General features: G+C 41.9%; 1 protein-coding gene across 3 annotated transcripts in view; it reads right to left on the bottom strand.

Annotated features, from left to right (window-relative positions):
* Positions 1 to 13,132, bottom strand: part of MAPRE2 (microtubule associated protein RP/EB family member 2) — a 188,726-nt gene that overhangs the window by 155,828 nt on the left and 19,766 nt on the right. For all 3 annotated transcript variants that reach the window (XM_006059136.4, XM_006059135.4, XM_044934676.2), the window contains exon 2: positions 1,829 to 1,890. Coding sequence is in view for 2 of the 3 variants with exons in the window: in XM_006059135.4 (XP_006059197.1) it covers positions 1,829 to 1,890 (62 nt within the window). In the remaining variant the exon portion in view is untranslated. The remainder of the gene's footprint in view (positions 1 to 1,828; positions 1,891 to 13,132) is intronic.

Below are 13,132 nucleotides of genomic sequence, written 5' to 3'. Positions count from 1 at the left end.
GTTTATCCATTCTCTGTATAATAGCTTACATCTGCCAACCCCAGCCTCTCATTCCAGTCCTCGTCACCCGCCTCCTCCTCGGCATCCACAGGTCTGCTCCCTATCTTCATGAGCCTGTTTCCGTTTCACAGATAGGTTCATTTGTGTCATATTTTAGATTCCACACATAAGTGATATCATATAGTATTTATCTTTCTCTTCATGACTTATTTCCCTTAGTTTGGTAATCTCTAGTTGCATCCATGTTACTGCGAATGGCATTATTTCATTCTTTTCACGGCTGAGTATTATTCTGTTGTCTACCCCATCATCTTTATCCATTTCTCTGCTGATGGTCACTTAGGTTGCTTCCATGTCTTGGCTATGGTCAACAGTGCTGCTATGAACATGGAGGTGCATATATCTTTTTGAATTATAGTTTGGTCTGGATATATGCCAGAAATGGAATTGATGGATTGCATGGTAATTCTATTTTTAGTTTTCTGAGGAACCTTCGTACTGTTTTCCATAGTGTAGCCACTTACATTCCCACCAACAGTAGAGAAGGGTTGTGTTAGGGGCTGCTTGTACGTGCATACAGAAAGCTCAGGTGGCTCCTCTTAGTGGTTCTTCTATTTCAGTTGCTCTCAGATGCCTTTCTACTTCCCTCCGTCTCAGCTCTGTCCAAGGTTCAGCTCTGGTTCTTGAAGAGTCTAGCTGTTTGGGCACCACTCAGGGTACACACAGCATCTCTATTTTCATTAGAGTAAAAGGGCAAATTTACTCATCCTATTTAAATAAGCCTTAATCATTGCAAATAAGAATTTTGTACCTGTAATCACTTGGTTTAATATCTAGGCAACTCCTTAAAATTCTACTGTTAAGAATTTTCAGTTTCTCTTATCAAATAATTTATTTTAAAATGACCATCAACCATAGCATTTTATCCCAAAGAGATCCCAAGACAAACACGGTATATTACCCATTGATTTGAGCTTTTAGTACTCACCAATACTGTTTGGAAAATTACTGAAGAATGAAGTTGCTAATTTTATCCTTTCAGAATGATACAAAATAAAACAGCACATACTCCACCCCTCCCACCCCCAAACACGTACATCTGTCCCCTACTCGCTGTAAAAGTTTCAATGCTATGGGCAGATAAATAAAACCAAAGATCTTTAGAGCACTCTGAATGAAATCCAGGATGTTACACTTGGTGAGACTATTCCCTGTGTGAACAAAAGTGTCTCACAGCTTTGAAATCTCTCAGGATGGCTTTCCAAATATTGCCATCTGGTGGAATTTCAGTTAATTGCTCCTTTGTTCTAGTGAGCTCCTGGAATATTAGATAGCTCACCAGTGGGAAATAACAGAAGGTCAAATGATTGTGTCTCAAACACAAATCCCAAACTGAAAAAAAAAAAAAAAAAAATGATGCTTTCTGAGCTTTCGTCTCCTTTAAGACACCCATCTCTTTTTTAAAGTCAATGGAGCAGTGGCCTGGATTTTTAACAAATAATCCCTTCTTCATAATTAGAAATATCCTGAGGTATCTTGGTATTTTCTCACTTCACTTCTCACCAGGAAAATCTCCAAAATTAAACTTTAACTGGCGTGAGCATTTTTAGAGGAATTGCTGATAACAGCTAATTAGCTCTTGGTACACATGGGAAATGGAATGTTGCTTGAAAAATAATGTTCGAGTGAAGCATGTTTACTGGAATACTCGCTTTAACTGTATAATGGAATTTTGAAAATAAATTTGTTACAAAGGCATCAATAATACACACTCCAAATTAATCTGTAAACAGGGAGTCGTGCAACATAATTTATGTTTAAACCTTACCTTGAGCATCCAGGCTCTCTCCCTGGCTGTCGAGATGAAATATTCCTCTGAGAAATGGGATACTGGCATAGAACAAATGAAAAAAAAAACACAGAAAAAAGCATTTAATCTGATGAAAACATAGGAGCAGAGAGTTATAATTTAGTTCATTGGGTGTGGCCAGCAATGGAAGAGAAAATCAAAAAGTGCACAAAATATCCACATTCAATTGATTGTATCATATGAGAGAAAGTCAGCCAAACACTAGGTTTCTCAGCTACATTATTATATCAATCCTTGGGTTGATCAATTATAGTTTGAGAGTATTTATATAATAACAGTCCTATAAAGGGAATTTTTTTACCTTCCCCCAACCTGATAGCCTGGTGTGATGGGAATCATGTGTTAGCATATAATCTGAGGAACCAGGGCCCCCAGTGAGGTATCAAATACCAATATCAATTAAAGTACTGACTTTCCCAAAGTTGGGTTAATTTGCAGATTTTATATCTAGTATCAACATAGGCTTATTCTTCTAGTTAAAAGATGTGTTTAATTTTAACAGGATAAGCATTATAAACAATGCCAGGATCAAACTTGTATGTGTGTGTGTGTGTATATATATACACACACACACACATATATATACACACCGCCAAGGAATTACTTTCTTTTATATGAGTTTGCTATTTATATTCAAATCTGCTTTGACTAAATGATAAAGTAAATTGATGAAGGACAGATCTGATCCCAGAGGCTGAGAAATGTTTGTGAGCTCTGGGTTTTGGGGGTCCCAAGTTGGGGGTGAATGGGACCTGGGGCAGCTGCTTGTGGCTTAAGTAGATGCTACTAAAAAGGACCCGAGGTACAGATTCGTGGGAGCCGCAGGGGTCTTCCTGCCACCCCCAATTAAAAATCACCCCTCTCCACCTGCCACCTAAGCCTTCGCCCTGCACATCGCTTGTCTATGTTTTCTGTATGTGGCCATTTCGTAAAAGCCTTTGGTGCTTGTTTAGTTTAAAATCAACTGTACAAAAATAAAATATTTGTGACAGATCCAACACAATGTGATTAATCCCAGACATAGTTCTGCAGATGTCCCTGGGAGAAAGATTTTAAGCAAGAGAAAAGAGGGACTTCCCTGGTGGCTCAGTGGTTGGGCATGTGCCTGCCGATTCAAGGGACATGGGTTCGATCTCTGGTCCAGGAAGATTCCACATGCCACAGAGCAACTAAGCCTGGGCACCAAGACTACTGAGCCCATGAACCACAACTACTGAAGCCTGTGCACCTGACAGCCTGAGCTCTGCATCAAGAGAAGCCACCATCCTGAGAAGCCCGCACACTGGAGTTAAAGAGGAGCCCACACCCACCGTAACTAGAGACAGTCTGCCTGTAGCAATGGAGACCCAGCACAGCCAGAAATAAATAATCAATTTTTTTAAAAAAAGAGAGGCATTTGACATTTTACAATTTTTTTTTTAAATAAGGGAAAGAGTAGATGGTGAAAAGGGGGAAAAAAAAAAGCAAACAACAAAATGGTAGGTGCTGAGATGACAAGCAATGGCAACAGCTGAATTGTCCGTGTTACACCATTCAATAAGAGAGTTCAAAAGTCATTTATATAATTTGGCTTGCATAAAAATCAGAAAATTTAATGTGAATGGTTTCAAGAACTGACGTCAGGTAAGCTACTTTTTTCCCCCTTAATAGAAATTCCTCACATACTTCATAGAATTTAATTTTATGAGTGTTTCATATCTTTCCCATAATTTAACAAGAGTTAATAAAACTAAAAAAGTCTGGTTTAAAAAAATCTGTTCCCATCCACATCAGTTCCTTTTCCTAAGTCCTCCCATCTTTAAGATATTTTAACTGAATCAGAAAAAAATTTTTCAGTTGCTATCTTTATTTAGCTAGTACCAGTAGCTATGTTACTAGGCAAAATGCTGGCTATGAAGCTAGGAAGCAAGAGTGTAAGATTCCTAGTTTTTCTATAAACCAGATAATTAGCCCTTAGAAAAGTCAAGGTCAGCTGTACACAATTGGCCTTTTTCTGTTCTGACTACAATAGCCCATTGCGAATTTTTCAACAGCTGCAATGGATCAGTTTGGGGAAGAATGAGACCATTTATTGAATACCCCTGCACAAGTCATTGGACATATTTTATCTAATTCAAACCTCAAATCCATATTATTAAAATGGAAAGACTGAGGCTAGGAGCAGCGGAGCAGTCTCTCAGTATGACGCAACTAGAGTAACAAGTCCTAATTGAGTCTGACAGACTCTGCTGTTAAGTCCACATGGCATCATTGTAAAAGCCAGGCTTTGCCACTGATGCGAAACTCCTGGAGAGCGCCTGGTACACTCCTAGGATATAGAAGATGCTCAGTAAGATATGGCCTTGTGAGGGTGGAGATCTAGGTGGGCATGGCTGGTCAGGTGAATGTTTTTCTCTGGGCTGTCTGGCACATGTAGACAAGTTATTGCCTATAAATTTCACATTTTTAAAAAGATGATCTCAAAATAGATCACTGTGTAAATGTGAAATGCAGAACTATCAAACTTTCAGACAAACCCTAAAATAAGAGAAAAGCTTTGGGATCTAGCGCCTGACGAAGAGTTTTATGTTTTTGACAATGGAAAACATGATCCACACAAGAGAAAAATTGACAAACCGGACTTCACCAAAATTAAGAACTGTTGTTCATGTGAAGCAGATACAAATATAAGGGGAGAAAGTATTTGCAGACCACTCATCTGACAGAGGACATGTATCTAGAATAAGAACTCTCCAAACTCAGAAAACAATTAGGAAAAGGGCAAAAGACACTGACAGACAGTTCACTGGGGAGGATATACAGACGAGCACGTGAAACGTGAACATTGTCAGCCACGAGGCCTGTGAAAAGAAGAAAGCTGTAATGTGATATCACCAGACGCGTATCAGAATGACCAGAATAAGAAATAGTAACATTCTGAAATTCTGACACTGTTCATGGGGTTCTCAAGGCAAGAATACTAAAGTGGTTTGCCTTTACTTCAATATTTCCCAGATTGAAAGCAGGAGGAGAAGGGGACAACAGAGGATGAGATGGTTGGACGGCATCACTGATTCGACAGACATGAGTTTGAGCAAGCTCCAGGAGTTGGTGATGGACAGGGAAGCCTGGTGTGTTGCAGTCCATGGGGTCACAAAGAGTCGGACATGACTGAGCAACTTGAGCTGAACTGAACTTGCCTTGGACTTAAAGGAGATCAAACCAGTCAATCCTAAAGGAAATCAGTCCTGAATATTCATTAGAAGGACTGATGCTGAAACTCCAATACTTTGGCCACCTGACGTGAAGAACTGACTCCCTGGAAAAGACCCTGATGCTGGGAAAGATTGAAGGCAGGGAGAGAGGGGATGACAGAGGATGAGATGGTTGGATGGCATCTCCAACTTGATGCACATGAGTTTGAGCAGGAATTGGTGATGGATAGAGAAACCTGGCGTGGTGCAGTCCATGGGGTCACAAAGAGACATGAATGAGTGACTGAACTGACTGAAATTCTGATGAAGATGAGAAGAAACTAGATCACTCATATATTGCCTATGAGAATGTAAAATGGCTCAGCTACTCTAGAAAATATTCGACTGTCATAAGAAACGAAACCAAACCAAAAATGAAACATGCAGCCACCACACAACCCACCCAAGGTACTCCTGGCATTTTTCCAGGAAAGTTAAAACTTTTTATTAGTGGATTTATTCATAGTAGCCAAAATCAAGACAACCCAGATGTCCTTTGACAGGTTAGCAGTTAAACAAACTGATATACCCATTCCATGGAATATTACACATCAAGAAAAAAAAAAAGACTACTGCAAAACTTGGTTGGATCTATAGAGAATTATGCTGAGTGAAAGAAGTCAATCCATAAGTTAGATACTGGATGATTCCATTTATCTAATATTTTTAAAATTAGAAGACTACAAAAAGAGAGCACAGGTTAGCAGTTGTCAGGGGTTGAGGAAAAAGTGAGGGCTGGAGGGAAGAGGGTATGATTCAGTTCAGTTCAGTCGCTCACTCATATCTGACTCTTTGCAACCCCATGAATCACAGCTTGCCAGGCCTTCCCTGTCCAACACCAACTCCCGGAGTTCACTCAGACTCATGTCCATCAAGTCAGTGATGCCATCCAGCCATCTCATCCTCTGTCGTCCCCTTCTCCTCCTTCCCCCAATCCCTCCCAGCATCAGAGACTTTTCCAATGAGTCAACTCTTCACATGAGGTGGCCCAAGTACTGGAGTTTCAGCTTTAGCATCATTCCTTCCAAAGAAATCCCAGGGCTGATCTCCTTCAGAATGGACTGGTTGGATCTCCTTGCAGTCCAAGGGACTCTCAAGAGTCTTCTCCAACACCACAGTTCAGAAGCATCAATTCTTCAGCACTCAGCCTTCTTCACAGTCCAACTCTCACATCCATACATGACCACAGGAAAAATCATAGCCTTGGCTAGACAGACCTTTGTTAGCAAAGTAATGTCTCTGCTTTTGAATATGCTATCTAGGTTGGTCATAACTTTCCTTCCAAGGAGTAAGCGTCTCTTAATTTCATGGCTGCAGTCACCATCTGCAGTGATTTTGGAGCCCCGAAAAATAAAGTCTGACACTGTTTCCACTGTTTCCCCATCTATTTGCCATGTAGTGATGGGACTGGATGCCATGATTTAGTTTTCTGAATGTTGAGCTTTAAGCCAACTTTTTCACTCTCCAGTTTCACTTTCATCAAGAGGCTTTTTAGTTCGTCTTCACTTTCTGCCATAAGGGTATGATTATAAAAGGGCAAAATTAGGTACCTTTGTGGGAACGGAAATGTTATGTACCTTAAACATGTATCCATGTCCATAACCTGGTTGTAACCTTGTACACAGAACTTCAAGATGTTACCACTGATGGGGAAACTGAGCAGATCTCTCTATATTGTTTGTTACAGCTACATATTAATGTACAATTGTCTCAAAATAAAGTTTAACTTAACAAAATCAGGAGCTTGGACAGCAAGTAGAATCGAGCAAGATACCTCTTCTTTTTTTCTCCCCCCACCTTTTCAGAGAAGAACAAAAGCCCCAAGGCAGCAGGCCAGATGGGGTCAGGAATTTGCTCCATGTTGCGCAGATCCAAGAAAAATAATCTTCACCCACAGTTTTAGCATTCAGAACCCACTGCCAAGCATTCACTGTCCAATCTTGCCTGTCTTGGAATTTTCTCTGCTGTTATCTCCTCTTTCTCTTACATTTACCTTCCCAGCCAAAATGCTGACACAAATACACACACCGCAAACCAGAAATGACTTTTTAAAAATTTATTTTTAATTGGAGGATAATTGCTTCATGATGTACTGATTTCTGCCGTACAACTACATGAATCAACCATAAATTTACATGTGTGCCCTCCCTCCGGAACCTCCCTGCCACCCTCCACCCCAGCCCACCCCTCTAGGTTGTCACAGAGCACTGGGTTGAGCTCCCTGTGTTGGGAGGAATTGAGAGAGTAGCATTGAAACATCATACATTACTATATGTAAAATAGATAGCTAATGGGAAGTTGATGTATAAAACAAATGACTTGTAAATGACAGTGTGATACACTCTGCATTTTAGAAACGATCTCTCATACTTTCGAGTTCATGCTTTCCACAAAGTTCCAAACTTCCCACATCTTATTTGCACAGGAATAGAATTTCATCCTTTGTGGTTTGTTGATGACAAGGCCGGTGTTCTGTGTTCTAACCTGCACCACACACTAAATAAGGATCTAACTGTAATTGCCCTGGGCTTCCCAGATGGCACTAGGGGTAAAGCACCCACCTGCCAATGCAGGAGGCATAAGAGACGTGGGTTCGATCCCTGGGTTGGGAAGATCCCTTGGAGGAGGGCATGGCAACCCACTGCAGTATTCTTGCCTGGAGAATCCCATGGGCAGAGGAGCCTGGAGGGCTACAGTCCACAAGGTCACAAACAGCAGGACACGACTGAAGTGACTTAGCACACACACATGTAATCACCCCACAGAGAGGAGCTGGTGGGCTTTCTCTTCACCTTAGGAGAAACCCTGTTGACTCTTCTCATTTTGAGCACTATCAGCCACCCCAGAAATGAGTGGCTGTAAACCAGTTACTTTCTCCTGGTCTGTCTGTTGGATTTGTTTTACTTGAAAAGACCAAATGTCTTTGTTCGGAAGAGAGTCATGACACGGTCAAACTCTTAACAAAGCACATTTTGTTTTCCCCCAACCTCTGGAAATTTCAAATCCTCTTTCTTTGAACAAACTCAGAATTCTGGCATCTCTTGGGTGGGGCACAGCACAACTTCCATCCTTGTTCCAAATCCGTCCAAAACACTGCTTCCTTGTCTAACCATAAAACCACAGGTACATAAGCGATATGTCAGAATGAAAAAGGGTTGTAAAAATATTGCCAAGTGTGCCATATTGAAAGGAGGAGTTCTTTTTTTCAGTGCTATTGGGTTGGCCAAAAACTTCAAGTTTTTTATAAGATGTTATGGGAAAACCCAATGAACTTTTTGGCTAACCCAATATACCTGTGGCTTCTCAGGTGGTGCTAATGGTAAAGAATCTGCCTACCAATGCAGGAGACAGAGAGATATGGGTTCAATCTCTGAGTCGGGAAGATCCCGGGAGAAGGGAATGGCTACCCATGCCAGTGGGGGCTTTCCTGGTGGCTCAGCAGTAAATAACCCACCTGCCCACCTAACCCCTAGGGTTGGCAGGGGACATAAGTGACTTGGGTTCAAACCCTGGGTCAGGAAGATTCCTTGGAGGAGGGCAGGGCAACCCACTCCAGTATTCTTGCCTGGAGAATCCCATGGACATAGGAGCCTGGCGGGCTACAGTCCACAGAGTTGCAGAATCAGATATGACTGAAGTGACTACATACACAATACATATCTAGCCGGCGAGGCTTCTGCTCAAGGCAAAGTTAAAGCACCCTCCTCCTACAAATAAGCAGTTATTCCTGCCTCCCCAGCTGCTCCCAGCTTTTCCGAGAACAGAACACTGCTGGGACCTGAACCCAGGTTTTCTTCCCAGGACTTGACTCAGCTATCTGCATCTTCAGAATGAGCTGTATCCTGAATTCCAAATTCCCCGAAGCTGCTTGGAGATACTGCAGTTGTAGATTACATTCTTTAGTGTGGGAGGCCCATGGCTTTCTAGGAATCATGCAGTTTGTAAGCATGAGCGAAAGGTCACAGATCCTCAGAGCCTCCTTCATGTCAGCCTTTCTGAGCGCCGTGTCTCCACTGACCACTGCCTCAGTTAGTGGCCTCCAGTTGGGCTCAGGGCCCTCCCAGGGCACCAGGAGGAAGCCCAGAGACTGCCCAGTTCAGCTCTCTCAGGGGACCAGAGGCATGACTGCCGGGAAGCAAAGAGCTGAGCTCTTTGGGAAACCAAACCCAAATGAAGTTATCTGGCAAGAAAGGGTCAAATTACACTGAATTTTTGGTATTGAGTTTGGTACAATGCATTCTTCTCCTTAAGAAAAGCAGACCGCAAATATCCCATATTGCATATTAAAAGGCTTTTGAAAAATTGTAGCTGGTTGATAAAGGGATTTGAGTGGGAGGGATTAAGCATGGTAATGATGCTATAAACTTCTTATGGTCATGTGATCTGGGCTTCTGTAAAAATAAAAGATAATCTGAAGAGACCATTTTATAATTAAATAAAAAATTCAGTTCTTTTATACAAACTGAGACTGACCCCCTCTTCTAGAATCCTCCTTTATCCATCTGCTACTAGCCCTAGAAGTAGACAGATTGACCTTTTTATTCTAGAATATTCACGTGCCAATATATAAAAGGGGGCTTCCCTTGTAGCTCAGTCTGTAAAGAATCTGCCTGTAATGCAGGAGACTTGGGTTTAATTCCTGGGTTGGAAAGATTCCCTGGAGGAGGGATTGGCTACCCACTCCAGTATTCTTGCCCAGGAAATCCCATGGACAGAGGAGCCTGGTGGGCTACAGTCCAAGGGGTCACAAGAGTTGGATTATGACTTAGCAACTAAACCACTAATGTATACAAGAAATCTGTAAAAATGATGAGACAAACTAAGTATGAGAAATACCACCTTCACTGTATTTCTGTGAATATTAATAATTATCTTTCACTCATCCTTTTAAAAGAGGGGTTGGAATAGAACAGCCTCTTTGCTCGTAAGTGTGATTAATAAGGAAATGTAGCAGAATGTTCGAAAAGCAGAAAAGCAGCACAGAGAACAGCATCAGGTTCACTTACAGTCCAGGGTTCAAGTTTATGGCTCAGATCATAGTGAAAACTAGAACCCTGCTTTACATGTATCCTATCTATAGCTTGTCATTCCTTCGACCACCCAGAGAAGGAACCCACTAACATATTAACAGTGTAAGAAAGATGATGTGAAATCTAAGACTTTGGCAATAGCAAGAGGGTTGCTATGATCTCTCTCAAAAGATGAATAACCATTGTCCAACTTGCGCTATGTGGAAATCTTTTCAAACTCTGACATTTCCAGCAGAGTCTGTTAGAAGTGTTGGTAAGTGGACAGAACTTTTTAAAATGCGCAAGTACAGACAGGGAGGTCTGGCGTGCTGCAGTCCATAGGGTTGCAAAGAGTCAGACACGACTGAGCCACTGAACTGAACCAGCCAATCGATTAAGAACCTTGTAAGCATTATCTTCAGTTTTACAATGATCCAGTTTTGTTATCCGCCCCTCCCCCCCATTTTACAAGTGGGAAAACAGACACTAGTAACACTATTACTCTGAGTCACATAGTTAATAAGTAAGGGAGGTAAGATTTGAATGCAGTTCTCTTTGACTCCAAACCCCATGTGTACTTCTTAAGTCACTGCATTGTTTTTGATGTAAGAGGAATATTTCTGAAAGAGGTGGGGAAAATAAACTAGATTTCTGAAAAAAAGAAACAAGTGTAGGTATGTTTGTATGGCCTCTGCCTGTAAGTTTTCTGTTGGGGTCATGTGGACCCTAGAACGTGATGTGGCACCAACCAACACTGCTCATGGGGTTTGATTTACTAAGGAGAATGGCACCCCACTCCAGTACTCTTGCCTGGAAAATCCCATGGACGGAGGAGCCTGGTAAGCTGGAGTCCATGGGGTCGCTAAGAGTTGGACACGACTGAGCGACTTCACTTTCACTTTTCACTTTCATGCATTGGAGAAGGAAATGGCAACCCACTCCAGTGTTCTTGCCTGGAGAATCCCAGGGATGGGGGAGCCTGGTGGGCTGCCGTCTATGGGGTCACACCGAGTCGGACATGACTGAAGCGACTTAGCAGCAGCAGCTACTTACGAAAAGTTTCGGGGTTGTATTAGTAAAGAGATTCCTTGATGGAGAAATTCATGCTGAATTCCACTCACCTGGAAAATAACCTAGTGAAATTCTAGAGAAGAAGCTAATTTTCTTCATAATTGTTTTTTCCCCTAATCAATCTATTATGGGAAATAAATCCAGGTAAAATATGCAGCTTGAAAATATTTACCACACAGTTCCAGGATCATCCATGGATACCAAAAAATCCACAGGTGCTCAAGTCCCTTATATAAAATGGCACAGTCAGCCTTCTGTATCATCGAGTTCGGCATCCATGGATCCAATGATCTGCGGAATGAATTTGATCTAGAGGACTGTTCCTTAGAGTCTTTTCTTTCCATAATTATATGTGTCTACAGCTCTTAATTTTGCAATGTTCTTTCACATATGACATCACACCTAGATCTTGAAATAGTTCTCTTACAACTAGAGGTTCTCTCTGCTTGCCTTTGCTTTTCTCTCCTTTATATCTTCCCTGGTACTCCCACCTGGTACTGAGTCGCAGAGCCAAACTTCTAATTCAGAGTTTTTTCATTGTCACCTCCCTCCCTCAATACCTGCCCACAGGGAGCTTTTAAAGACGTTTTCTACCCTCAAGAAACTAAATACTTATTGCTGTTGTTCAGTCACTAGGTTGTGTTTGATTCTTTGCAACCCCATGGGCTGCAGCACACCAGGCTTCCCTGTCCTTCACTGTCTCCCAGAGTTTGCTCAAACTCATGTCCATTGAATCAATGATGCCATACAACCATCTCATCCTCTGTCACCCCCTTCTCCTTCTGCCCTCAATCTTTCCCAGGATCAGGGTCTTTTCTAATGAGTCAGCTCTTCTCATCAGGTGGCCAAAGGATTGGAGCTTCAGCTTTAGCATCAGTCCTTCCAATGAATATTCAGGGTTGATTTCCTTTAGGATTGACTGGTTTGATCTCCTTGTAGTTCAAGGGACTCTCAAGAGTCTTCTATAGTGCCACAATTCAAAGGCATCAATTCCTCGGCGCCCAGTCTTCTTTATGGTCCAGCTCTCACAATTGTACATGATTACTGGAAAAACCATAGCTTTGACTATACGGACCTTCATTGGCAAAATGATGTCAAATGAAATACTAAGGAACAGGATTTTGTTAGGGTTGTGTTTTGGAGGGCCACAGACCATTCTAACGTCCAGTTTTCATCCTGTTGACATGATTCTGCTGCTGCTGCTAAGTTGCTTCAGTCGTGTCCGACTCTGTGTGACCCCATAGACGGCAGCCCACCAGGCTCCCCTATCCCTGGGATTCTCCAGGCAAGAACACTGGAGTGGGTTGCCATTTCCTTCTCCAATGCATGAAAGTGAAAAGTGAAAGTGAAGTCGCTCAGTCGTGTCCGACCCTTAGCCACCCCATGGACTGCAGCCAACCAGGCTCTTCCATCCATGGGAGTTTCCAGGCAAGAGTACTGGAGTGGGGTGCCATTGCCTTCTCCATGACATGGTACACTCTACTTCAATTGAGGAAACATCTATTATGGAGTATCTCCTAGGTGCCAGGGCTGTGCTGAGTAGTAGGGATACTCTGTCAGTTACAAAACCTTTTTTTTTTTCCAGAACTTGAGAAAAAAAAAAGGATCATTGATCCCATTCTCCAGGTGAAGAAACTGAGGCTTAGGAACTTGTGTGTTATAGGCTCCTGTGCTAACACACAGGTAGCAAAGGACAGAGCTGGTATCCAAACTCTGGTCTCCTGATTCTGAATCTTTTGCTTTCCTGTGGATCCATTATGACCCATTCTACTTTTTCTTCTCTTATATCAGGCTTCCTCTGCATATTATTTTAAAATTCATTTTCATATATTTGGAGCAATAGGGCACCAAGTTTTGAAATTTGTAAAAGTTTTTTTAAAAGTTTCTATTCATTCATTTGCTCAACATTTATTGAGCCCCTAACATCTACCACTTACACGCAGCTAAGG

Source organism: Bubalus bubalis, chromosome 22 (assembly GCF_019923935.1).
Source record: "Bubalus bubalis isolate 160015118507 breed Murrah chromosome 22, NDDB_SH_1, whole genome shotgun sequence".
In the NCBI taxonomy this organism is placed as follows: Eukaryota; Metazoa; Chordata; class Mammalia; order Artiodactyla; family Bovidae; genus Bubalus; species Bubalus bubalis.
Note: the sequence above shows the minus strand (reverse complement) of the source record. Positions and strands in the feature narration are given on the sequence as shown.